The following is a 26,452-nucleotide window of genomic DNA, read 5'->3' as shown; positions in this document are numbered from 1 at the left end:
ATAAATATCTTGCACAGAAAAATAAAAACAAGGTAATGTTTTCAGGCTGGGGATCATGATCTCAACAAGGGGCGTAATTTTGGTAAATTATGACTCATCTGCTTTTCCAAGCTTAAAAGGAAAAAAAAAGGGGGGGGGGGGGTCCTCTGGCTATCATCCTAACTAAAGGAAAAGCAGCTGTGGTACAGACCAGGTTGGAAATGCCACAACATACTTCATTGTGGTCTTCCTTTGCACTTCAACAGCTCACAAACATTTGTTTTGATTCCCTCTTGAGCTACTACTGCCTTAACCCAGAGCTACCCCTAAAGGATGAGTCTTCCACCTAGCTAACATCACGATTCTCTAAAATTTCCATCTGTGGAGGCAGGACAACAACTTACCAGCTATTTCCACCATACAGCAAACTGCTTTTCTGAGAACTTTTTCTCCCAAAGAACAGTTGGCTGGGAATGGGAATTAATCTTCGTAATCCTGGGGTCCCTTAAACCTTCATCTTTGATTTTTTTAAGAGGTCAACCCCATTTTAAGGATTTATATTCACAAATGCTAGGAATTTACCTCAGTTGAGGCCACTGGTGTCTCTGCAAGAGATACAGCTCCCGGTTCACCACTTAAAAGCTAACTTTAAAGGATTTTTTTTTAAGCCTTCCAGTCTTGCTTGCTCCACAGGCCACACTGAATTTAACAGCATTAGGGTACCAAAAAGCATCGTTTTCTATTACTTAATTAAAAGCCACATATCTTCTCTTACATTACATGCTTTCAAAAACCTACAATAAGCCTAGAAGGCACCGATGTATCAGTGTTACGGCATGTGACAAGAAGCTGCCCAGAGACAGAAAGAGAAACCGGAAAACATGCAGAGAAAAAGAAAAAGTTTAGGAAAGAGAGAAATGAGCTAATGATGGAAAGCTCCCTTAGGCAGTAAGTTCCTTTAAACTTAGATAAATTAGGCAAGGAATGGATTACATAACACACACACATGAATGCTTAAAACATCAATGATAAAACTTTACAAAAATTATAAATGTACTTTTAATCATAAAAGGAAAATTCAAGTTGAACATCGCATTCAGTGGAGATGCAGAAAAAGACCTCAGATACTGGATTATCTTCGCCATCTCAAGCCACAGATTTCTCAGCCTACGCTTTACATGTCAAAGAGGCAGGAGAAACCCAATCAATCCCTTGAGAATTTCAAAAGCCAGATCAGACAAAGTATGAGAGAAAGGTTTTATAAGAAACAACCACAGTGTGTAGGAAGAGAGCATGACTTCTCTGAGAGTTAAAGAAACTGCACACATAGAACAACTCACATGCTTGCTACCTAGAGCTGCAAATGAACTCTTTGAAAACCTAAACAGAAATGCCTATTTTCTGACAGATTTACAGCACCTAATTTGCATGAAACTAAAATGACACGAAAATAATAACGTACAACTGAAATGCTCAGCATTACTACAAACCCCTACAGGAAACGCTCCAAAGGGGACAAGACACACTGATAAGCAAACATAAAACAATTCATTAAACTGCACGACACCCTGAAAATGCAGCTAGGAAAAAAAAAAAAGCAGGGGCGTCTGTAATTGCCTCTTCACAACTTCAGATCAAGCATGTCTAATTGTTAGTGCTTCCTGGAACCAACCACCCACCAACAGACAAACAAAAGCAACCCCCAAAAACTTTTGGGCCAGAAATACAGGCAAGAGACCTAAAGGGAAAAGAAAAAACCCCAACAGCTTAGATCTATCAAAAGGCTATTTAACATGGACTGTTCTTTTGTTGGTAACTGTACCTTACAGCATTTTCAGTAGTGCTCTGCAGAATTTGAATTAATCACCAGTTAGGAATATTTAGCGATTCCCTAGAAAACAGCCATTTCTGATGGGAGCCGTAAATAACCCCTATGACAGATGTCAGCTTAAGACAAGAATTATTCTGCTTACACACCTTTCTGTCGATGGCTGTCATCCAAGCAGTTAGAGTCGCCATACAGAACAATTCTGCCACCACCTTCGGAAGGAACTTGGTAAAGGCCCAAAATAGGGACATTCTCAATTATAGCAGTCTCCTGTTTTAAAACTTCAAGACCTAAAGTAAAGTGAAAATAAACAGCATAACCTACAAGGCATCAACACCAATTGATTCACAGGTCAGATTCACAGGTCAACACAGTTTACGTTGCAAATTTAAAAATGCAGCTGCACTGCTATTCATTTCACACATTTATGCAAAAAGCTTTCAGAAAAAACATGATAGTATGATACAAATGAAACTGCTCCAAGACCCTGATAATGAAATTTCCTACTGATGTCAAAAAAAAAAAAAAAAGAAAAAAGAAAAAAAAAAAAAAAAAGAAATGCACATATATTTCCGTGTATTTTTTTCTTCTCTTTAACCCTTGGCAAACTTCACTCCCTACTCGCCCCAGCTTCTCTTTACATTAGCAAAGAGAACCATACTTCATCACATCCAGCGCTGCTGTGGTTCAGGTATCTGCTTCTCAGCCTTTTCTGAAACACTTGCACCGATATTGTAAAGAGCAACTTTTGAAAGAGTACCATTTAAAAGCCTGCCTCCAAAAGCACTGCAAGTATACAAATAATAAACTGGCAACTTAAAGATATGTTTGTGAGATATCTGCAATTACAATTAAGATAACCTGTGAATAGAAAAGATGAGAAAAGAAAGTATGAGGAAATATCCCAATATGAAAGGGTATGTGCAAGAAAACCCAGGAGACACTTGGCTATAAATCTGCTGTTCCCATCACAAAATCTATCCAGTTGTTTCATCTCTCATCAACTGAAAGCTGCCATAGAGAGCAAGAGGGAAAATGCCCAAACTCATGAAGGAACTAAAACAAAGTCTGCAGAAAGTCATTTTTAGGTTAAAGGTTTTCCTGCCTGTAACGCTCACTTCAAAACCCAGAATAAGAATGCAAACTTCAAATGCTAGGTATTTACAGTCTCCTTTGCTTTCAGACATTGCCTTTAGATAGCAGAAGCAAAACACAGAGCTGTTTTGCTTCATGAATTGAAATGGAAGAATTTCAACAAAGGCAGCAGGTCTGGCAGGCTACTTGTCAAAGCGATGCTCTCTCCGTTCAGCAATGAAATACCCAAGGCCTCAACACAAGGCATTCCAGGGACATCGTCTATCCTCCGAAAGGCTCACACGGACGAGCTCCTTACTGTTGGAGGACATTTCGCCATCAGGTAGTCATATGTCTCTACTGCACACCGTAAGTCACCCCAAACCACAGTGAACCTCCTAACCTTCTCCAACAGCAGCTGAGGCCTATCAGAAACTATACATGCACTTTTCACATGCTCAAACCCTCCCAGATACACAAATCAGATGCACAATCTGGTAACAGCTCTGGTCATTTAGTCCTACAGAGCTCTTCCTAAAGGCTCATTAAAAAAAAAGGCACTTTTTTAAAATGGCCCGCTCCTGTTACAGTTCTGCATCACCACCTCACAAATTAAATGATACTATGATAAAACTAAAGAGAATGGATACAGAATAGATCATTACTCGAGCCTGAGCACACAAGCACTTTGCACGCCTAAATATGTTTCCCGTAGGTCAGTCTAGTAAGCGACAGTGTCTACCAAACTCTTCCTTACACCATCGCACTCTACGACTCATACCACTCACATTCAGCAATGACTAGATTAATTCTACACATAGATATAGTTATCACTTGAAATTTATGAGAAATATGGACAAGTAACACAATGAATTACAACACAATTTTTCCCCCGCCAAAAGATAAACATTTGATATACACATGCGTGCAGAGGGGTTTACATAGAGCAAACACAATAACAGACTGCATATATAGACTTGCATATTACTGTACTACATAAAAAGTGTATACACTATCACATTATAGCTGCTTGTTAGTTATCCAGCTACAGGTTCTAGGCAAATTGAAAAAATACCTACCCTTTCAATGCATTTTTCTCTCCACATTTTTTACACCTTTAGAGTTTGCAAATTTGCTTGTGCTGTGACAAAGAAGTTCTATGTAAAATACAGAAAAAGAAAAGGAATCGCATACCTTGATCCTTAAATGTCTGTGCAATTACAATGCCATCTTCTGGAAACTTTGCAATACTGCATCCTGAGGCATAATTCACTGAAAAACATCACAAAATTGCAATTTACAGACTAGAAGTGACATTTCCTCCCTTCCTACCATAATTCAGTGATCTGTGAAAACAAGCACAGGAAAAAAAACAAACATTCTAGGAACATTTCTCTCATTTGGCATATTTTGACCAAGATCACAACATGACCAATACATAAATTCATGGGCAAGGCATTTCTGAGCACAGCTTTCACAGGTTCAGCTTTACATACTGCTTTCAAACCTCTCCATTTAGAAGACTGACATTATCTTTTTTCAACTAAAAAGCTTAATTGCTCTACTGCTACCCTAAAACCAAGACTAAAATGTGGTGAGAAATGTAATATTTCACGCTAACAGTCATTACTTACACTACAGAGAACCTGTCCACTTCAATCAGCACTTGAGAGAGTTACAGAGCCCTTGGCGCTGGTGCATTCGCTCTAGGAATGTATGTTCCAAATCAACTGTTCAGAAAACCGTGATTTGGAAACAAAGTGTTAAAACATCAAGTAACTTGATCAGCTTAAAAATAAAGACTGGCTAGACCCAGAAGGTCTGAAAATGATTCCAGCTTCTGAAGTCTAAGGAGAAAGTTTGAATTTGAAACCAGTGAAACATACTCATTTCAGGCAATTTCAGAGGGACAATTCAAAAGATCACAAGCACAGGAATTTATGAAGCATCTCAAGATTTTGTGATACATGTCTACATTGGTGAATTCCAAAGGAGGACTCTCCAATGATTTTTTCCTCCCAAGTTTCAAAGTTCCAATTAATTGAAAAAAAATTACTGTAGAATTAAAACCAGGACTAAACCAAAGGCTCCATCTTAGCAATTAACATTTACAGTACAGGCATGCAGAGACACATCGCAACAATACCCTTCAAAGTATCATCACCTGGAATGCGACTATAAACTCGGGATATTCATTATGGGGTCTGAAAAGCTATCAGATACCTATGAAGGAAGTAATCATCTAAGCATGCTTGAGAGACTCTTTTCACATAATTTCAGAGTTGTTCCCTTGAGTCTCACTCAGAAAACCTGATTCTTGCAGAAAACTATTTTCCAAGAATGCACTGTTCAATATTCTGTGTACGCACTGAATTCTAATACTCACTTTCATGATTCGCCATGGTAAAATCACCTTCATACAGCCCATCGCTAAAGGCCATATTCCAGACAGAAAGCAGATCATTAAGAGCTGGTATATTAGCACCTCCAGTATCTGGCATCCACCACTGTCTGTAAAAATTATAGTGGAACACAGTTTGTTAGTACACAGAAAGCTCCGAGAGCTTTTATTATAAAAGATCAGGTCTCTCCCTGCATGCAGACTTTTTCAGTCACTTAAATAATGAACCGTATCTCAAAACCGCCTTTAACTCTAGGGGCACGTAAGCAATTGTCTCACTTTGGTACCCACATTATTTAGCACAAGTTAAGTAATATTAATGATGTACAGCTCTCAGCGCAGTTCCATGAAAAATTTTAATGTGCCAGAAAGAAATCCTGACTTAGGTTCTTTGTGTGGCAATGAGGCAACAATGACAGTCCTGTCACTTGCTTCTCATTTCTCTAACAATAGCTAATATTACCCACTCACAAAATGTAAAACCGACCTTTCTATCTTAACAGTAATACAAAACAGACTGATAATTATAATGTCCTTTATCACCTATTGATATTAGTGTATTTTCCCTTTACGCAATATCCTGGGATAATTTAATCCTGAGACTGGCAATACTGTTTGCAATCCACATTTTCTTTCCAGCCTTCTCCCCGAAAGTGAAAAAGCATCAATTTTCTTCATTTGTCAGACTTCGATTCCTTCCTTCCTTTCATTCTAAGTCTTTTTCTGGGCTTTAAAAGAAGATTATGTTTACAAAAGTGGGCCTTCACAGCCACGATAAAATGGGTAGCTATTCTATTTAAGCTGTCAATAAGGTCTATTTTGGTCTTGAGGTATTCCTTTTCTTAGAGGTAGCATGAGAAGTGTTGCAAGTGCTAAAATAAAGTACATCACGTGTGGTTTTTTTTCAGGGTAATAAGTGTACAAAATAGCAATTTTATGACATTTCATTTCCCACAGAGCACAGAGCCTACACAATTACCTTGTGTTTTCATCATAAAACTTGACTTTTCTCATCACCGATGTGTTGTACCAGTCACTAAACACTATAAGTGAAAGGCCATTATCAACGTCCCTTCTCAGCTTGGTGATCTCTTCTGGAAAATACTCTTCTTCACTGTCCACCATCAATAAAGTTCCTGTGTGCAAAAGCAAAAACAGAGTTCTCCAAGCTGCAACTGTGATGTTGTTACCATTCACACAACCAACGCAGAAAGGCAACGCAACCACACATTTTGCATGGTATCTTGTCCATGTGCCCTGCCCTGCAGCTCATCTAAAAAAGTCACTTCTAAGTACGGGCAGTTCACTTTACAAATATATCCAATCATTAGTTTGTCAGCACAGTATGCCTTTTGAATCTTACTTATGACTGGTGCTCATCTGGTCCCATGAACCATTAACGTCCACTAACATCTGGAGTATATTTTCCAGTGTTGTTTCATCCGAATGCTCTACAAACAGAGGCAAAGTGGCACAAGAGACTGCTCTAGACTGACAGCCAGGTAGACAACAGTTATTCTGAACCTTGGTATGATTCGGAGGTTGAAAACTACAGTTGCATTTTGGTAGATCTGGCTACAGCAACATTGCTACATTCACAGAGCTCTCTCCTGCTCCTACAAATAAGCAAGTACAATCTTCTCTGCTTGACCGAAAAACATAACCAGAAAAATATACTTCTAGTCCCTGAAAAGATCTTTATGCCTTTTGATTGCTTGTAGATATCAAGCCATTTTGCTTCTTCACTCTCTGGTTGTCCAGAGAGGTGGTGGAATCTCCATCCTCAGAGATACTGAAACCTTGACTGGATGAAGCCCTGAGCAACTCGATCAAGCGCTGACGCTGGCCCTGCATCTAGTGGTCCCTTGCAACCCAGATGATTCTATGAGCCTGGAGAGTCTACGTTCACAACACCTTCTTGTAAAGATCCTGTTGAAACCAGGTTAATGACCTGAATGATGAGATAGAGTGTGCACTCAGAAAGCCTGCAGATGATACAACACTGAGGGGAGCAGTTGATAGACCAGACGGTCCTGCTGCCACCCAGGGGGGCCTTGGCAGGCTGGAAAAACAGGCCAACAGGAACCTCCTGAAGTTCAACAAAGTCCTCCTCTGGGGAGGAATAACCCCATGCACCAGTTCAGGCTGGAGGCCAACTGTCTGGAAAGCAGCGCTGCAGAAAACGACCTGGGCCTCCAGGTGGACAAGAAGTCGAAACTGAGCCAGCAGTGCACTCTTGTGGCAAAGAAGGCCAACAGCCTCCTGCGCTGCATTAGGAAAAATGTTGCCAGAAGGTCAAGGGAGGCGATCCTTCCCTCCGCTCAGCAGGGACGAGACCACATCTAGAACGCTGTGTCCAGCTCTTGGCTCCCCAGGACAAGAAATACATGGACATACGGGAGCAAGTCCAACAACAAGCCAGAAAGACGATGGGAAAAGATGATGAGGAGAGGCTGAGAGAGCTAAATTGTTTAGCCTGGAGAAGTAAAAGCTTGGGGGTGGGGGGAGGGAAATGGAAGCTGGATCTTATCAATGTGTACAACCTATATATCAATGTTTAGGGTGTAAAGAAGACAGAAGCAGAGTCTCCTGCCCACTGAATGGACAAGGGGCAACGGGCACAAATTGAAATACAGGAAATTCTGTTTAGACATAAGAAAAAACTTTCTGACTGTAAGGATGACTGAACACTGCAGCAGGTTGCCCAGAGAGGTTGTTGAGTCTCCATCCTTGGAGATACTCAAAACCTGACTGGACATGCACCTGAGCAACCTGCTCCAGTTGACACTGCTTTGCGCAGGGGGTTGGACTAGACAATCTCCAACTGTCCCTTCCACTCTCCACTATTCTGTGATTGTATACAAAAATTACTTACAGTCTAAAGAGAAAACATTAACCAGTCTTGTGTTCAGAAGCCTATTTTAGTCATACTTTCATTTCATTTGCCAAATTAACTTCACTTGCACATTTCTGTTCTTTTCTATTCTTAGTGCCTCGTCCATGTCTTACCCTTCCTCCCTACACAGATTTTGCAGCCATACAGAGCACTCGCCTCCCATCTCAGCCTATTTTGGCAATCTAAAAGCCAAACTCTTCTGATTTCCCAAAACAGTTTCTCCATTCACCTAAGCAGAAGTGTGAGCTGAAGTTGACAGATCTGTGCATGCAAAGCAGATCTGACCTTGCAGTGAGAGACAGCGTATCTGCTGCCCTCAGCATAAGCTAAGCAAACCACCTGTTGAACTCGACTATGCAAAAGTGAGATCACTTTTTGGCCCACAAGATATAAATCACAGAATACTGCAATCAATCTGTCCTCCCTTGCTTCTCTTCACTGAGGAAATTCTGGAAGCCCAAACTACTAATTAAACCAGGCACAGTGTAGGCGTGGGCTTGTACCACCACCAACACAGCTGCTGCACAGGAAACACCTGGGAGTTGTTGGAGTAACCATAGGAAGACTGCCAAGACAGAAAAAAAAAAAAAAGAAAAAAAAAAACCCACAAGCGTAGTCAATGCTCTTTTCTTCTCTACTTAGTCCAACATACACTGACCATCCTCTAAACTTCTTTTTGGGATACTATGTAGGAAAGAACTGGTTCAGCTTTTCCACTCATTCCCCCAAAAGGACAAGAAATCACAAGGAAAGATAGGAGAAAGAAGTCCCTTAATGCTGCTCCCTGTCAAGAGCAAATCTCGCAGTTTCAGAAGAGAAACTAATTTGCCCTCCCCGCCCTTTTTTTTTTTTTTTTTTTTTTTAAACAGCTAACATTTCCATCTCCCATTGCATATTCACTGAACTCAAAAAGCAATGGTGAGATATCTGCTGATGAACCATGAAAAACAAAAGATTACCACTGACAACATTTCCAGAACCAGGAAATTATCAGGAGAATTCACCCTCACATTACAGTCCACTGAAAAACATCCCAACCCAAAAGAGAGAGAGTCTTGCTGGAGCACGTCAGGGTCAACGAGAAGGGCATACCAGAGCAGAAAATAACACAGACAGCTTGGTTTGCCCCCTGCCTGGCAAATCTATCACATCTCCTGCCTGATGAACATACAAGAAACAAGCCACACACTGCTTCACTACTGCACATGTTTTAATGGAATGCTTTCCCCACCTCCTAACCTATCCACAAAAATCTGTTTTTTAGAATGCCACTGCTAAGGAAAAAAAAAAGCAGAATGGACATTCAATTTTAGTCTATAATTCATCTATGCTTCAGTTTGACTATGCCAAAACCTTTTGGCAAATACAGCTCTGCCTCTGTGGGACTGGATACAGAGGGGCTTTTAACCGAGGAGTTTTTCCTTCTCTTTTTTCAAGAGAAGGATACAGAACTGGACAAAGTCTGCTAGACTCCCAAGCAAGCTTCTGCATGGACACTTCACACACTTAAATATAAGCATATAATTAATAAATCTGCACCCTTATAATACTTTTCTACTATTGTGAGAATTGTTTTTCAAGCCTCCACAAGATTTTTAGTTTTACAAAAATCAGGCCATTTTAGGAAGTTAATTGTATGTAGAACAAGGCAATTCATGCTTACCATACTGACTTGCATCGAAACATGTAAACGGTGAACCAAGAACCTCAACAAAGTATCCCATGCTTCTCAGGTGCTGGTACATGTCCCTGAAGTTTGTGTGGATATGGTCACCATTCCTTAAGAAAAAAAAAATGTTCAAGACATTTAAATCTGGCATGCAGAAACCTAATTTAAATCCTCCAATACATTACTTGCTGGTTTCCTTTCTAGAAGTTCAATTTTTTCAGATGGTAACCTATAGTTTTCCACGCACAATCTCCTCTGCAAGATTCTTCACTAATTATACTGCTTCTGAGTACTTATTTTATTTTATAGAGAACTATACCAGCAATGCCAGAGATTAGGCATGTCCCTTATGAAGCACAAATCTATTTGCTTGCACCACATCATAGAGTCGGTAAGTTATACGGAAGAGGCATAGAGGACCACCTGCAAGTAACCGATGAAACCCAGCAGAGAAGTACCTGGCCACTTGCTTTATCTGCATGCTGCTAGCAGCTTTCCAAAAGCATACAGCTTGGATGCTGACCTGATTAATTCTCACTTACACACTGTTGCACATTTCTTCTTAAGCATATTTTCCCTCTCCATCTATGAAAGACAGACTTTTGCTGCTTAGCGAAGCCTCTCCCTGCTTCGAAGAGAGTGTCTCTCAACAGACGAGATCCTTTCTTAGGATTCAGCCTTTCAAATCTCTCATTTTTTTTTGATAAAGGAATGCCAAAACAGCTAATAAAGTGGACCCCATGGCAGAAAGTAGGACAGAAAAGAAAAATGCTGAACTTTAAAAGCAAAACAAAAATCTCAGTTTCTTAAATCTGCATTTAAAAATGTCTCATTTCATGTGAATAAAAAAGCCTGCTGAATTAAAAAAACCCTTCACAATAAAAAACATGTAGGGGCCAAGGACTTTTCATGGATTTATTAGAAAAGGTAATTCCATGCTGCATTGAAAAAGGACAGGGTGTTCTGGCATTCAATAAAGTTATCCCATATCCTCAACATACAATCAAGAAATACTGATTTAATAGAACCTGAGATAAATACCAATCTAATGGATCGTTCTTCATCCTCAAATTATCCCTGGGGAAGTATCCTGGTGGGTAACGGAGATTATGATACTGATCCCAAAGGACTCGCTTACTACGAGGTGGAGTAGGAATAATCTTCACTTTTATTGGAAGCTTCACCGTTGAAGTCTGCTCTGCACCATTCTTAGACTGAAGGACAGAACAAACTACAGTGAAATCCTTTTTCCCCACAAGAACATTCACCATTTAACTGTGGATCATAACAGGCCAAGAAAATAAGCTATGAAATCTTCCTTTTGTCACCTGTACCAACTGCAGAGACCAGATGACAACCCTGGCTTAAATCACCATACCTTTTTTCCCCTACACTCAACAGTTTATATCTATGCTCAGAATTTAAAATACATAAAACGTTTTAGAACTACGATTTGGTTTAAGCATTCAAACCCTTAAAATGTTCTCTGGAACAATAAGCAGAGTTCTAGAAGAAAGAAAAATATTTAAATAAGTTCTATTTCAAAACATGTTACTTAGAATTCAGAACAAATAAATGAAATTATGAAGTTGGTCTCACAGACAGATTTTTGAATTCCAAAGCATATTCAATTCACAGATTAACTCTGCTGTCAACTATAAAGATTATTATTTATACTCTCCAGTTTCTTGACCCAAATCTAATCTGTACTTAAAATGGCAGTACTATAGCAACCTCTTAAAAAGATATATTTGTATATCATGAAGTGACCTTAATAAAACACAGAAGATCAAAATGCATAGAACTTACTTCTTTTTCCACAGGGGATGATACCGTGATCATAACATGACCTTGAGCAATGCCTTCCCAAGATGCTGCTTTCTTTGCTACAGAGATAGAAATTGCTAAGTATCCAGACCAAGGCCATAACACAGGGGAATAGGAGAAAGCCACTTCAATATTATCCCCATTTTGTGGGAGATAGGGCTGCCAGTCTGGCTGTGAAATGAAGAATGAGGAATGTTGGTAAAACAGTATTTGCAGTCACTGATTTCTGCACATGTAGCCCTGCTCTACCCCTCCACAGAAACAACCCCCATAAACTTTTCTGAAGATTATGCCAAACTGCAAAATGTCAACAAAGCTTAAAAGTGAGGTGTCGTACCAGTGAAACAATCTAATCACGACAGCCTTAATGATCTGGACTACAGGCTTTTCAGCAGCAGAACTCTCTAAGAAGGTAACTGGACAGCATATTAGATAAATGGGCCTAATTTACTATTCTGGGGTCCTCTGCAAAAATTTATTGGAAGGAACACTAAGTTTCTTTTCAGTAACAAAAAGGACCATCGCTGTTCCAGATTCATGCAAACTACACCAGTTGTGTCTGAGCATTACCATCAGCTAATGAGCTCGGAAAAGAGCTTCCATAGCTTTTGGAGCAGGCTTAAATCTATAACAGATCTCAGAATGCACACTACCATGTCAAACTTCAGCTCATCTACATGGGCTAGAGTTTTGGAATAGGTGCCTTATTTAACTTGCAGTTATTTAACTTGCAGTTTAACTTTTATTATATTAATTTCCAGATCTGTCTACATATAAACTTGCTTAAAGCTTAATCAAAAAAAAAAAATTAGAATCCTCCTAAGACAACCAATGTGTTCAACAATACTGAAGTAAAGAACATGTTTTGCTGCAGACCTTGATAAGTCAACACATTCAGGTCAATCTGACCCATATAAAAGGCATGTTTTATAATGTCACAATCCTTTACAGAGAAGGCCCATGTTGCAGACCAAAGAGATGGAGAAAGTCTATACTTTGCTCCAGAAGACCTTAAATACGATCAGAGAATACAAGAAATCTCTAAGTACTTGTTAATCCAAACTGTTTTACATAGACAAAACAATACACGCACCTGAAACTAGTCAGTGCGTTGCTGGAAAACATGTGTAGACAGTTCACAATGACAAATCTTATTAATCCAAGTGTGTCCTTCAAAATTAAACATTTTGTATCTCCTTCTCTCACCAATACGAAAGCTTCTTTGTTGTGTTAAATTTATGGGTAGAATAATCTTTTCTGGGAAGCATTTAGCAACATTAATAGTCAAGACTGGGAACAACGTGTCTTACCTTGTCTACAATTCTCCCAGTGACTCCCATACCATTAAGGATAGTAACATTAACAATGGTTGGCATCCCTCCATAATATATGGGCTGAGAACAATAGGGCCACATGTAGGGACATTCCGTCAAGTCAATATAGCTTGGACTCAAACTACAGCAGGATGGAGGGAGTGGGATGGGGAGATGTATTAAAAAAAACAGTAAATAAAACAAGTACATGATACCACACATAACTGATATATGAAAAAGTTACAGAGTAAACATGCTAGCCATAATTACTCCATTAAGATCTTAAACTGCTTCCCTAATCTGCACAAGAATCTTCTTCTCTTCTCCTCGGCTTTTTTTTTTGTAAATTGAAGTTGTGTGAAAATATTTACTCTATTTTCATAAAGCAAAAGCAACTTTTCAGCATAATAAGAATGTTCTTATCCTGGAAAACTAAAATTTATCTACTCCTCCATTTCAGTCCATACTGCACTACCCACAACATTTGAGAGTTTAAACTGAACCTAAAAGAGAAAGTAAACTTAGGTCTCAAAGGCTCTTCAAAGTTCTAACTTGGGCAGAAAATACCAGGACTTTTCATCGATTTTCCTAACAAAATTCACCTTTCAGGATTACATAAGATGTCTGCAAGATCTCTTCATTGCATAGACACAGATTGCTCAACTAAGTTACACTCATACCACCTGCTCTCTGAAAAGAAATACTGCAGATCATAGTGTGTTAGTTATTAATTAAGGATTAAAATTAACCTGGCTTGCGGTTTATAGCTGTTGAGGATCTGATAAGCTCTCAGAAGATCCAACTTGCCATGTCCTTGTTCAAACATGTTGACTCCGGGAAGTCTACGTGCTGACGCAATAAGTGCTTGCTTCATACTTGCTGGATTCACTGTTTCGCGCTTCTGAACTGTGCTGAAGTGGGAAACAGTAGATCACCTCAGGTAGCCTCTATTCTTGTTTCTAGCTAGTCCTGTTTACCATTCTGCCTTAAACAGTCTAATCCATTTGATTTATGAAAAATACAATAAAAAATTAGGCTGCTGTGAGCAACAACCACAGTTCATATTTGCCAATTACTTGATTTCTCACAGGAACAGCTGCAGATGAAAACATAAGTGGCAATCTTCTGATACACTTCTCTTAAAAACTAGTATTTCACACATTTCTCTCCTTACAATGTGCTCCATCAGCAGCAGCAGTTCTAATCAGGGTAGTATTTTGATATGCTAGACAAAATACTCTGAAAATCAAAGCCTGTGTAACTGAAAACTTGCTGATCTCTTGCCACATACCTATTCTGGGACATGGGGGGGATGATGATGACTTTGAATTTTGGGCCTAAGTTTTTCAAATAAAGGTTTGTCCCATCTTTAAGTAGAAACAGTTACAAACTCAAAAGGAGAGAGGAGAAACTCCTACTTTCCTTTTAAGTTCTTCCAACAGAAGATTTATGCAACTGGATAATAACCAAGAAAGCCCTAAATCCTACAGAATTTACATATACTTGGACAGTTATCTGCTGTAAGTGCCTACTTTGAGCAGCTACTCTTCTACTATGACATGAAGTGACAAAAGCTTAGCAACTTAAAATAATTAAAAATACGAAAAAATTATTTTGTAATGCTGTTCTCCCTATTCATATTTTTATATATGTAGTTATTATTCAAAACAGGCCTCACGTTTTGCCCAGGAGATTCAGAGCTAGTCAGATAAGGTAACATCTCAGGCAGAAGAATCCCTGATTTTACACTTCAGAGTTTGTTTTCCTAAACTGAATGCAATTTATTTTTATTTGGTGCATTCCTTTAAGGGTCTCTTACAGCTCTATCTGCATCAATATCTTTTTCAGAGATTATTACTTAAGGCTTACCTTACTAACAACGTAACAGCACCTGCCACTACAGGAGATGCTACACTTGTCCCAGAGAGAGAGCGGCATCCACCTTTCATACCAGAACCTCTCACTCCAGAGCCATAAGTAACAATATCAGGCTTCACTCTACCGTAACCTCCAGGCAGCTCCTGTGAAAGAAAACGTATGAATTAGTATAATTCATTACTATAATAATTACTGAACATCAGTTGTTTCATTTTGGCATTTCAATTAGCTGCCAGCCACTCAGAAGTAAAATGATCAACTACATTAGCTGAAATTCAGCATCAAGGAATATCAAGTAACAGCTAAAGAATCACACAAACTGTTTATGACACCTTATCTGCTCAGTATATCAATACACGAAAAGGATGTCAGTGTTACTGCAGATTGCTCTAGTATCTACGCTACCTACAAAACCACGGAAAAAAAGGATAACCAGGCTGTTACCTGGCTAAGGAATGAGATGCAGCACAATACAAAAGAAAAAAAACCATGATAGTAGTGCCCTTAAACAAGATCATGATGCAACCTCATCTGAAATCACATCTGCAGTACCAGTCACCTCAGTTCAACAGGCAACTGCAAACTTAAAGGTCAAAGAAGTGCAACATTACATGTGGCATCTGGAAAGCCTAGGATGTTTGTACTAAAAAAAGGATAAAAGCAGGCCTTCATTTTTACAGAGATCTGTCCACACTGGAAAGTTCTTACCACGATTCAAAAGGTACTGGACATTTTCACAGAGATGAAGAATTTCAAAAGCAGTCAATATTAATGATGAGAAACCCCAGAAATAACATTAAGCTTCTCGCTTCAAAACTTACACCACTCATCAACTATTCTGATCATTGATGAAACCTGTTATCACGTTAATATACACACATCATCTGCACGGGATCACAAAAAAACCCCAACTCTCACAACTGCTTTCTTTCCAAAGCCCTTATTTTGTCTGCAAATGTGGCTGGCCGTAGTCGAAGTATCTTACCCAAGTGGTCATTCCCCTAGATGAAAAGCGAGCTATATTATCTTCAAAGTCAATGCCACCTACTCCAATCACATCCATCTGGTCAGCAGGGTTATTGAGAGTCCTAGAACAAGTTGGGAGATAAGAAGACAGGAAGAAAAAGATGACCACAGCCGTAAACGCTATACAGATAATACGCATGTCACCATCGGATTTTTGTCAGGCACTCAGTCTAACCTCCACGGAAACAACTACTGGTATTACCTGATATAGTTATATTCTATTTGTGAGAGCAACTTTTCAAGCAATAACTTACACTACCAAACCACATATCTTCAAAACAAAAAATCTTTTCTTAGGCATTCATTTTAGAAATATGCCACAAATCACCTTGGTGAGATGCTTCTGTATTCCTCAAGCCTGAGATCTGTACCCAAAGATACCTGCTCACACTAACAGTTAAACATCAGATGAAAGTGCAGCCATTCTTGTTCAACTGACTTCCCGTTGTCTGAATGAAAAATATTCAGCTAAGTACTTCATAAATGTATTACTGAGGCAAAGGATAAAGACAATGGATGGAAGGAGTCTAACTCGGGTCACTTCCAAAAAACAGACTACCTGCTACAAATTATAGCCAAAGGAGGACGGAAAACCCTCCAGACCAATCACAACTGCTTCCAAAAAAACATAACAACATATTTGCTTCTCTGTAAAATGGTCACTGAAACTTACCCATACAAGGGTCCATCATTGCCAATAGCAGAAACCATGATCACATTGTTAGCCGTCAGTTCCCATACCTACAAAAAAAAAAAAAAAGAATTGTTTACAATAAGACTGCCATCAAAAAAGAGAGTTTTCTGAACAAATACACATTCTATACAGCCTGACAGTAGCAACTATTAATCCAACCCCCCTTTCTTACTGAGACTTGTAAAATACATCTCAATGGCATATTCAATATTACACTTCTATTATTCTGAATACTATGTGACCGATAATCCCGTCTCAACAGTAGCACTGCTGACTGTACCTAGTCAGGTTACACCAAAAGAAAAACTGCCTGCAACAAAACACTCTAGGCACCAAAATTCAAATAATTCTGAATCCCCTCTAGGAATACTCTGGGAAGACTAGTGAAGTCACTGTCAAACTAAATTTCAATGTAGATTACGATAAGAAAGGGAGAATTTTTATTCCTCAAATTCCCTTTTAACACTTTTCAAAGAAAGATTTTATCCTTTTTTTTAACATAAATTAATTCATTTTGCACTTTTGAAGGACAGACCGACGGCTCAAGGAACATGACATGACATTCATGACTTTTACAAAGATAAAAATCTAATTCCATCTTATCCTGAAACAAATTTGTAATCACACAGCTGTATCAACTACCTGTACCTTTTGAACTAGTTATTCTTAAATGATCTGCTGCCAAGTTCACGATACACATATTTTTACTAGGAAACAGATTAACCGTGTAGAGATTTTAAATAAAGCAGAGCTGGATATCAGCTAAGCTGCTTGTATTAAGGGCCCACTTAGTTACCTGTTTGGGAGTCACATTTCCTAGCAGTACATACAGCACTCCACTGTAAAGTTAGTTTCTTTATTAGAATCCATTCCCCTAAAAATATTCCTAAAAACCATCACTTGTACAGGGTTTCTCTTCCCTAAAAATATTCCTAAAAACTATCACCCGCACAGGGTTTCTCTCATGCAAATGAAGCCCCACAATAGAGTCATTACAGAACCAGAACCTGTCAGCAGCTGTGGCAAATAAGTTATTCTGTAAGTTACATCTCTTTGTACTGACCTTGTCAACAAAAGGATGATCCATGAAGTCTGGTCCACCAATACTTAGATTCAATACATCTATCTTCTTTAAAATCGCATAATTAAAGGCATCCAGAAACCAAGATGTATAGGAGACCTGCATAAAAAAGGGGAAAACAAAAGCTATCATTTGAAAATCATGGCAATACAGACCTGAGAGACAGAAGAAAAAACAACACAGAAAGAAAGCACAAAACCAACAATGATTTTGTAGCATTTCTAGTGCTCAATATATTTAAGTGACAGCTGCACCTCTATACAGATCAGACTTCTACACATTATTTCTGAAGAATATACCCAACTGGGAAACTCCAGGACGTTCTACAATAAGTAACTGTCTTCTCTCTTTAAATAAAAAGATGCATCTTTCTCACTTACCAAACAAAATATGTCAAAATTTACAAGTACTTGCAACATTCACAAAGGAAAGGATTAATACTGTATTAATCTAGACAGGCAGAATTTAAAACACATTTTAAACAGCTACCTGATTATTGGTGAACACTCTAAAAATGTGCAGTTCTGCACTTGGAGCAAATCCCTGGCATTCTCGCATGCTGGCTATCACACCTGCTACAAAAGTTCCATGGCCTAAACCTATCACAGACAGAGGTTAACAAAATAAGATGTTAGAATTCAAAACATTTCATTGTTAAGGATTTCATTCATTAAAAAACACCTATATCAAAAACCACACTGACCTAACATACTTTACAGCAAATGACAAATACTGGGTTCAGTCCTAGTTCTACCAAAATTGAATTTTGCTATTGACTCCAGTGGGGCCAAAATTTCCGATACCATCCAGCCAGCCAGCCAGCTGATTTTCTGAACAAATTCACATTCCATGAAGCCTGATGGAAGCAACTGATTAATCCAACACAAATACATCTCAATGGCATATTCAATATTACGCTACAACTATTCTGAAGATTATGTGACCAATAATCCAGTCTCAGCAGCAGCACTGCTGACTGTACGTAGTCAGGTTATACCAAAGGAAAAATACCTGCCTGTAACAAAACAGAGAGAGATACATTCTCTATAGTCTGACCACTCCTACTTGCTACAGATGAGGTCAAGTGCCACATTAAACAATAATTAAAGAGCAAGATTATTTTGGCAAATGCAAGTCACAAGCCCAATGTATTTTAATGTACACTCCTTACAAGTTTTTTTTTATCCTGACTCTGCAATAACCATAGTTTGTTAAGGGTGAAAAACAGGACAAGAAAACACACTTTTTCCTCCCCTCACAAAACACAAGTTAAGCTTTTGCTTTATGAGACTGCCTACATTATATTTCTGTGCTCGAAATCTGTCTATCCAGCAATCATCTGGGCAGAGAACTAGTAGAAAGTAGTACCAAAAGCAGGTACTGTAATGCAATGAAATACTACATGATAAAACTACGCAAGTGCACTGAGCAAGATATGCGTGCACACTGGACTATAAACGCATTAAATTGCCAACTAACTCACTGACCAGGACTGTATGAAGTTGTTAATCTGTAAAGGTATACAGTCAAGGCAAATTAGGGTCAACACAAGAAAAATGAACACAAATATACTGTAGAAAATATAAAGTTCTGTGGGATGTAGACGGGCATAAACCAGCAGAGCATTTGTCGATGAAAACTACGTAGATTAGAAAAACTTTACAGAAAGCCACCAGAACTCTCATTAGCTACTGGACTGCACAATAAAGCAAAATATTCTCTCTCTTAACTACAAAAATATGAATGCACTGTGTAAGAGCAGAATACATAAAAAGGAAAGGGAAAGAAACAGCTATATGGGGTTTGCTCTCACCTCCAACTACCTTCATATGGCATTTATGCCTGCGTAATGTTTTCTTGCCCTGATATTTTTCAAAAGCTATGATGAAACACCACATATGATTCAAGAGACTCATTCAACACCTTCTTGGAGCCTTAATACCATTTGCTGAATTTGATAAGAATACAAAACACTCAGAATGTTGCAAAATTAAGCTTAAAATTTCAAGATACACAGCTTCAAGAGCTGTTAACAGATGTGCCACCACAGCAGCAGCAGCAACTTTACAATGCAAAAAAGCACTCACACCAGTGTCAGGAACAATTTCATCAACACTACATGGTAACCTACCATCATCCAAGGTTCTCTCATTAGTCCAGTTTGTTCTCTCCTTTACATTTTTGAAATGTGGATGTTTCTCACTCAGTCCGGTGTCAAAAACGGCTACTCTTACTCCAGCACCTATAATAGAAAAGCATCTCTTTTTCTGATTCAGCTTCAATATGGATCTATCATATTAATGAAACCTTTTATGTATAATGTACTACACAGTCTAAAATTTCAAGTATTTTAGATCTTTAACAAAATTCATAATCCATTGCAAAAATTCAGCCGCAGTATAAATAAGATTAATTTCACTTAAATCCAGTGTACACACACACGTGCTCTGTAAGAATACAATGCACCTCTAAACAAAGTATTTCTCAATCTTTCTGGAACTGGCATTCAATATGAGAGCAATACTTACAAAGACAATTTGCATATCCTTATACTTCATTTGTTTTTCAAAAAGGTAATTGCTCCAAGCCAATAGAAAAAAATATACCTGTGTAACCCATTTGCCAGAGGACATCCGCCTGCAAGGTCTGAGCAACTTGGCGTGGGATAGCTCTCAGCAAACGCCTACTTGAATGTCGACCTGTTGCATGCCAGAAACCAGAACCTAAAGAAAGACTTGCTCTTCTCAAGGGACGAGATGACTGCCATTTTTGAGTCCATCTGGTCTCATTGCAGTGCAGTGTAGGATCAGCTATGTACAATTAGCATGAAGACAAAAAACAGTATGAGGAAAAACACAAAAGATTTAATTTTTATGCAAATATACAGATCATACTGTTACCTTACAACAAAAATTTTACACAAGCAAGTATCCACTTTCTCCAAAAATACTAATATCATCAAAATCAGTGAAATGTTCCATTTCATGTACAGGGGATATATGTGCCCATAGTCTCTGGTAAGTGACTGCTGCAAAAAATGTTTCTATGCTATAGCTGAACTCACTGTTACTCTCTAGCAAAAGTACAGCAAGACCCTGAAAATTAAATAGGAAAAAGAGCAGGTTTCTATGAGTTAAAGAAAAGTCACAGGGCACAACTGCCTTCTCATTTGTGTAATTGTTAAAATGAGTGTCTAAAATAAGATTCAACAGATTTCCCAAAATGGATCTCATGCAACCATAAAGAAAATTACTTACACTCTGAATATTTGAGAGATCGGAAGACCTTCCGTTGAGGTGTTACTCGCTTTATGTTTGGATGATCTTCCAGTGTCAGTACTCCATCTTTCTGTCTTTCATTGATCTGAATCACCTCAAAATCACTAGGATAGTCACTGGCTGGGTTGTTGCGAGGTACGATCCTCCAGTTCTCAATATCGCTGCTTTTTAGCGCACTTGAAATAAATTTACTTCTAGCTTTAGCTGTGAAGTATCCATTAAAAGCCACAATATACTCTGGAACAAGAGCACAACTTTTCAGAACCAATGCTTAAACAGCTTACTAGCGCATTCACATCAAAAGGATCTGAATTCTTTTTCTTTAATCACAATTTGATGCAGTGTCTTCTATCTCCCAAATGAAAATACTTAATAAAGGAACTGGAACTATTGACATAATTTAGGTCTACTAATCATGCAAGTTTGGATGAAAAGCATTAAGGACATAAATTTTAATAGACAGTATCATGCCTGTCAAAAAGCCTCAATTTTGAAACATGAAAACATAGGTTCAAACAGTACTGTAATAAAAACAAATAGTTGCCTTTATGGATTTTTTTTTTTTTTTTTTTTTTGCTTTTACAAACTTCCAATTTACTTCTGCGCTAAGTTTCTTTTTGCATCATGAACCCCCCAAAATATAGTAAAGACCTTTGAAAGGATGGTAGAATTGTAAACTACACAGAAAGGTAAAACAGTGGGGCATGGGGAGCAGAGGGGGAAGAGAACCGAGCTAGTTACATCCAACGCTATAAATAACTGTTTGATACGCCAATTCACTATGCTTCTTGACGTATATGATTAAAAGACATCTAAACGCCATAAGGTATTGAGTTTTAGCAGTTCATGAGCAACAGCAAATTACTGACAGCATCTATGACACACAGAGAACTGAGCTAGTCCCAACAGTCCTTGATCTGGATTAATAACTTGTGGGTAGACCTCAGCCCCAGTGCACATTCGCCTCAATAAGCCTTTGGCTAAATACGCACAAAAATGTGGTTACTCATTTTCTGCCTGTATGTATTTAGACATACACATAGCTTTGCAGTGAGAAAATCATGCTTACCTGAGAAACCAGACATCGGGTCAAGGCATAAATTGACAACTTAGATGCTGACTTCTAAGACTGAGTCAAATAAGCTGGTATATTACATGAGCCTAAGGTTTTAAATATTAGCACAGAAGCAGACATAAAAAGCCTCTGTGCACCCTTCAAGAACCTTTTGGTTTTGTAACAACTATGTAAGAAGCTATACGAATTTACTGTTCATCTTTCCTCCACATCCCTTTGCCATTCATACACTGCATTTATCTTAGATGTTCTGCAAGCACATGGTGGCCCATCCCAATAAAGATTTCATTTTATATACTCTTTTGTGAAATCACTTCCTTGAAAATGTATATAGCACATGCCGCAAGAACTCATGCATTCTTTCTCCCCTTTCTTTTAACTGATCGGCTTCGTCTGGCCTTCCTCCCTCCATTCCCAGTTTGCCACTCTTACTTGCTTTGCTCTGCTGCTACCCTTTTCCATTCCATCAGTGATATCAGCATCACTTTCCCTTTCATCTGCTATGTTCAAAATCATCTTTGCAATTTTTCCATGCATGTATTATTGCTTCCAAATTCTTCCTTGAACAAACACAGAGACTTCTTGTCCTCGATCCTTCGAGGCCCACTGCTGGCTTTGTTTCATAAAAGGGCCTCAAAAATACCATCAAATGGGTCAAAAACCACAGCTACTAAACACACTAAAGTGATCGGACTTGCCCAGCTGTACCTATTTCTCTCTTTTAATCATTCCATCATCCTCCTTATTTCCCTCTCTCTTCCCTTTCTTGTTCTTAGAATCTTGTCTCCAGTTAAACTGAGAACTTCGGGGAAAAATTCTGTTTATCTATTTGAATACACAGAATTTAGCAGAAGATCCTAAATCTACAGAGACTCTCTGAATGTTACAACACTTGCACAAACACCACTGAACAGTAACATGCACTTGAACTTCACATGTATTTTTTATTAATTCTTTATTACCATGCTCCACGACTGTCGAAGTGAATTCCACTTTCAAAGTAAGGCGAGAACATCCAGGACATATGTGAGCCTCATGAGAGGAATTTCCTAGTCTGGTACCAAGGTGTTTTTTGCCACAGAGTAAAATAACAACCAGAACAAACCAGATGTCTGCAAACTTCATGGTCATAGAAGAAAATGGTTTCATTTCAAAAATTCCATATATTCAAATCACACTTTTTTTCTTCATAAACTAGTTCATTTTTGTTTCAGCAAACGTTGCTTTCACTGTGCTGTTCAACTGGATATTCTTAAAGCTGTGTCCAAAATAAGTAGAGATTTCATGGTCTTTTCAGGTAAAGCCTAATAAACAGGCTCATTTCTTTCTACGCTTTTTCTCCATTTTGTATTAAAGGATTCGTCACTCAGGATGTGGTAACTGAGTCCTGTACTCCATTTCTGATCGAAAAGTTAATCCCCCGGAAGAATTAGCAAAGCTGTTTGCAAGCTAACCTGTAAGGCAAGGCAACATATAAAATGATTAGATTCATCCTTGTGTATATATATAGCCTGAAAAAACACAAAAATGAGCATGTTCAGCAGCTATGATCAGAAAAAAATAAAATAGTTGCTCATGTTTCATTTTGTAATTTTTCAAGAACACTTCCCAAGTCTCTTCCTTGTTTGTGCAAGAGCATTTGTGTATTAGTTTGACAACAGAATAGTCAATGATGACAACCAAACTCTATGACCATTTTTGCAAGGGGAATAAAGAAAACAAAAGGACATGTAAGGCCCATTACAAGCTAAAAATAGAGAGCAAAATATAATATTAACATGATAAACATTTTCCACACACACTTGTTTTTCTTTTTCAAATCAGAAACATGTCAAAAAATATTACTACTACTGTATGCGATTTTACACAAGGAGAATCGGGTTCGAACTCTACTCCAGGGGCTGGCAAGAACCAGAAATACTACATGGAGCAAACTTTCAGTTCCTGTGTTTGAAAAAGAGAATCAGAGTGAAAGACGACTTTCAAATTTTCTTGAGGTGGAATGTGGGTTACTACAACACAGACTCCTGAGAAAACAAGGGAATGGATTACAAAAGTAATAATGTGAAGTTAAAGAAAAGTGTTGTGTTTTCCACATAGGGGAAGGCTTCTTCCTTTTGTGCTCCAAAGTGGAGGAAGGATTCAATAAAAGTTGCCATGCTAGTATTTTTGAAATTCCAAACATTAAACAGCATCTGATAGTTAAAAGGCCATTAAAAGATGACGGAAGAAGAACATTTTTGTCTGGTCTGCCACAGCATGTAGAGAAACTGAACAGAATAACACATTTTTGTAGGGACCAGAACTGTCAGCAAAAGCTTTATTAGGGACTCGACCCTATTTAGGAGAATGCTGACCACACACTACAAAAACAGAATGAAAGAGACTGCATGTGACAGCTGCTACCTTGGTTTAATTTTATTTACCATTCTCAAGTATTTCCTTGCAACAGCAACATAATTCTCCTCTATTTCCATCTGCGATTGACAACACCATGACAGGGTGTGAACTGTTTGCAATTACAAAGTTTTCTCTTCAGTTCTAAACTGGACACAGCAACAGTTACATGGCTGAGCTCTTATCACCTCATAGACTGGTAACTCTTATGGCAGTAAAATCAAAAATCCAGTACACGAGAGAGGTGAATAATGAAAGCAAACTAGCGATGACACGGATTATATATAGAAAATACACACGAAGCTGAAATCTAATGGATGCTAAGAGCAAAGGGACAGCACGATGACAACCTCATTCTGCTTAACACGCTCAATGCGCAAAGGTGCATTAGCACTTAAACCTGCCAGTTCCAAGGAGCTTGTCCATCCCCTGGAAAAGCTCTGCCCGGGGTTATTTCCGTGCCTTTCCGAGGGGTCGGCACCGCACACCGGGCGACGGGAACTCCGAGGAGACCACCGGCAGCGGAGGCGACTCTCTGGGGGGCTGCGGCCGGCCAGGGCGCCGCCCGCCGGTCTGCCGAGACCGTGAGCGATAACGGCGGGGCCCTGCTCGCGCTTCGGGCCGGGCAGCGGGACCGCGACTCCCGCTCACTGCACCGGAGGCAGCGAGAAAGCAAACAGTGCCGTTTTTCGGCCGTTACCGCGGGTAGTTAATGCCTCCCCGGCGAAACCCAAGCCCCGGAGGAGGCAGCAGGGCGCTCCCGAGACCCGCGGGAGGCTCAGAGAAGCCGCGTCGGCCCGGGCCCGGGGAAGGCCGCCGCCGCACACCTCCGCCCGCGGCGCGGCGGGTGGCGAGGCCGCCCCGAGCCGAGGGGGAGCGAGCACCGGGCGCCGCGAGCCGGCTGCTGCGGGCCCGGCCGCTGCTTGCCCGCTACGGTCCCCGTACTCCCCCCCCCACCGGCAGCTGGAGGGCACAGCGCTCCGTCCCCGCCCCCCAGCGGGGCGCGGCGGCACCACGCTCCCCCCCCCCCCCACCCGCTGCGCTCACCGTGCCGCCGCCGCCGCCGCCCCCGGGCCTGCCGCCGCCATTTTGTGCAATGTTTACCACAGCCCTCTCGCGAGAGCCCGCGGGGAAGGTGCCCGCCGGGCGCATGCGCACCGCCCCACGGCGCAGGGCCTGCGCGCATGCGCAGCGCGCGCGGCGGCCGTTGGGGCCGCGGGCGCTCCGCCGGCGCTGCTTTTCCGGGACGCAGAACCCGCTGGCGGCTGGCGGCAGCGGGGCCCGGGTCACCCCGACTGGCTCGTCCTGGGCGGGGAGCTGCCCCGCGGCAGCAGCCTGCCGGTACCGGTCCGACCGCGTCGCTCGAATAACGGACACGGCGAGAGCGACACCAGCCGCCGCGCCGCGCCGCGGTGGAGGAAGGGCTGCCTCCCCGCCGCCGCCTCAGAAAGCGCAGTGGGTTGGTTGGTTGGTTTTGTTTTTGCTCAGAAACCGAAGAGTTCACGGAAGGCGGAGCAGCATGTGCGAGCAGAGTATAGGGTGAACGCGGTCACAGCAAAAAAAAAAAAAAAAATCGTGTTAACCAAAAGGGGAAAACTTTCAGCTACTGCCCCATTTCTCAGACCCCATCTCCAAGTATTAAGTGCTTAAATTATGTTAAGGAATTCTTGTAGGAATATTACTTGATAGCGCATGTGCTTAGTATTACGACCACTGTAACTTAAAGATACTTTCAAAGATACATGATTGCTTTTTGGAAGAGCAACTATATGCACACGGATCGTTTGTTCTTATAGAAAGTCACACTCAATTACTATTCTGTATTGTTCAAGAAACTGATCATTCATATGTGACTGAATGGGGTGTTACTCCTGCCAAAAACTCCCAAGATATGAATTATCAACAGTAAATGACAAACTGAAAGCTGAATAGGCATGAAAGAAAGCAATACAAAAAGTTCTAAAGTTTCATGACAATGGTTAAGCCTTGCCTAAAAAGAAATGCATTTGTTTATCCAGCCTCCTTTAAATTGCATT

General features: G+C 39.9%; 1 protein-coding gene across 1 annotated transcript in view; it reads right to left on the bottom strand.

Moving 5' to 3' along the window:
* MBTPS1 (membrane bound transcription factor peptidase, site 1) overlaps positions 1-25,619 on the bottom strand; it is a 29,505-nt gene extending 3,886 nt beyond the window's left edge. The window contains exons 1-19 of the mRNA XM_064519470.1: positions 25,464-25,619; positions 22,982-23,473; positions 20,924-21,181; positions 20,273-20,476; positions 19,798-19,908; positions 18,156-18,265; positions 17,649-17,765; positions 16,565-16,632; positions 15,851-15,953; positions 14,857-15,008; positions 13,737-13,898; positions 12,985-13,129; positions 11,657-11,845; positions 10,889-11,061; positions 9,842-9,957; positions 6,262-6,418; positions 5,268-5,392; positions 4,076-4,153; positions 1,957-2,097 (exon numbers count right to left, since the gene is read on the bottom strand). Coding sequence (XP_064375540.1) covers positions 1,957-2,097; positions 4,076-4,153; positions 5,268-5,392; positions 6,262-6,418; positions 9,842-9,957; positions 10,889-11,061; positions 11,657-11,845; positions 12,985-13,129; positions 13,737-13,898; positions 14,857-15,008; positions 15,851-15,953; positions 16,565-16,632; positions 17,649-17,765; positions 18,156-18,265; positions 19,798-19,908; positions 20,273-20,476; positions 20,924-21,181; positions 22,982-23,168 — 2,596 coding nt within the window. The 5' untranslated portion in view covers positions 23,169-23,473; positions 25,464-25,619. The remainder of the gene's footprint in view (positions 1-1,956; positions 2,098-4,075; positions 4,154-5,267; positions 5,393-6,261; positions 6,419-9,841; positions 9,958-10,888; positions 11,062-11,656; positions 11,846-12,984; positions 13,130-13,736; positions 13,899-14,856; positions 15,009-15,850; positions 15,954-16,564; positions 16,633-17,648; positions 17,766-18,155; positions 18,266-19,797; positions 19,909-20,272; positions 20,477-20,923; positions 21,182-22,981; positions 23,474-25,463) is intronic.
* Positions 25,620-26,452: the final 833 nt, after the last annotated feature.

The sequence above is a fragment of the Dromaius novaehollandiae genome, chromosome 13 (genome assembly GCF_036370855.1).
Source record: "Dromaius novaehollandiae isolate bDroNov1 chromosome 13, bDroNov1.hap1, whole genome shotgun sequence".
NCBI lineage: Eukaryota > Metazoa > Chordata > Aves > Casuariiformes > Dromaiidae > Dromaius > Dromaius novaehollandiae.
This window is presented reverse-complemented; position numbering and strand designations above follow the sequence as displayed.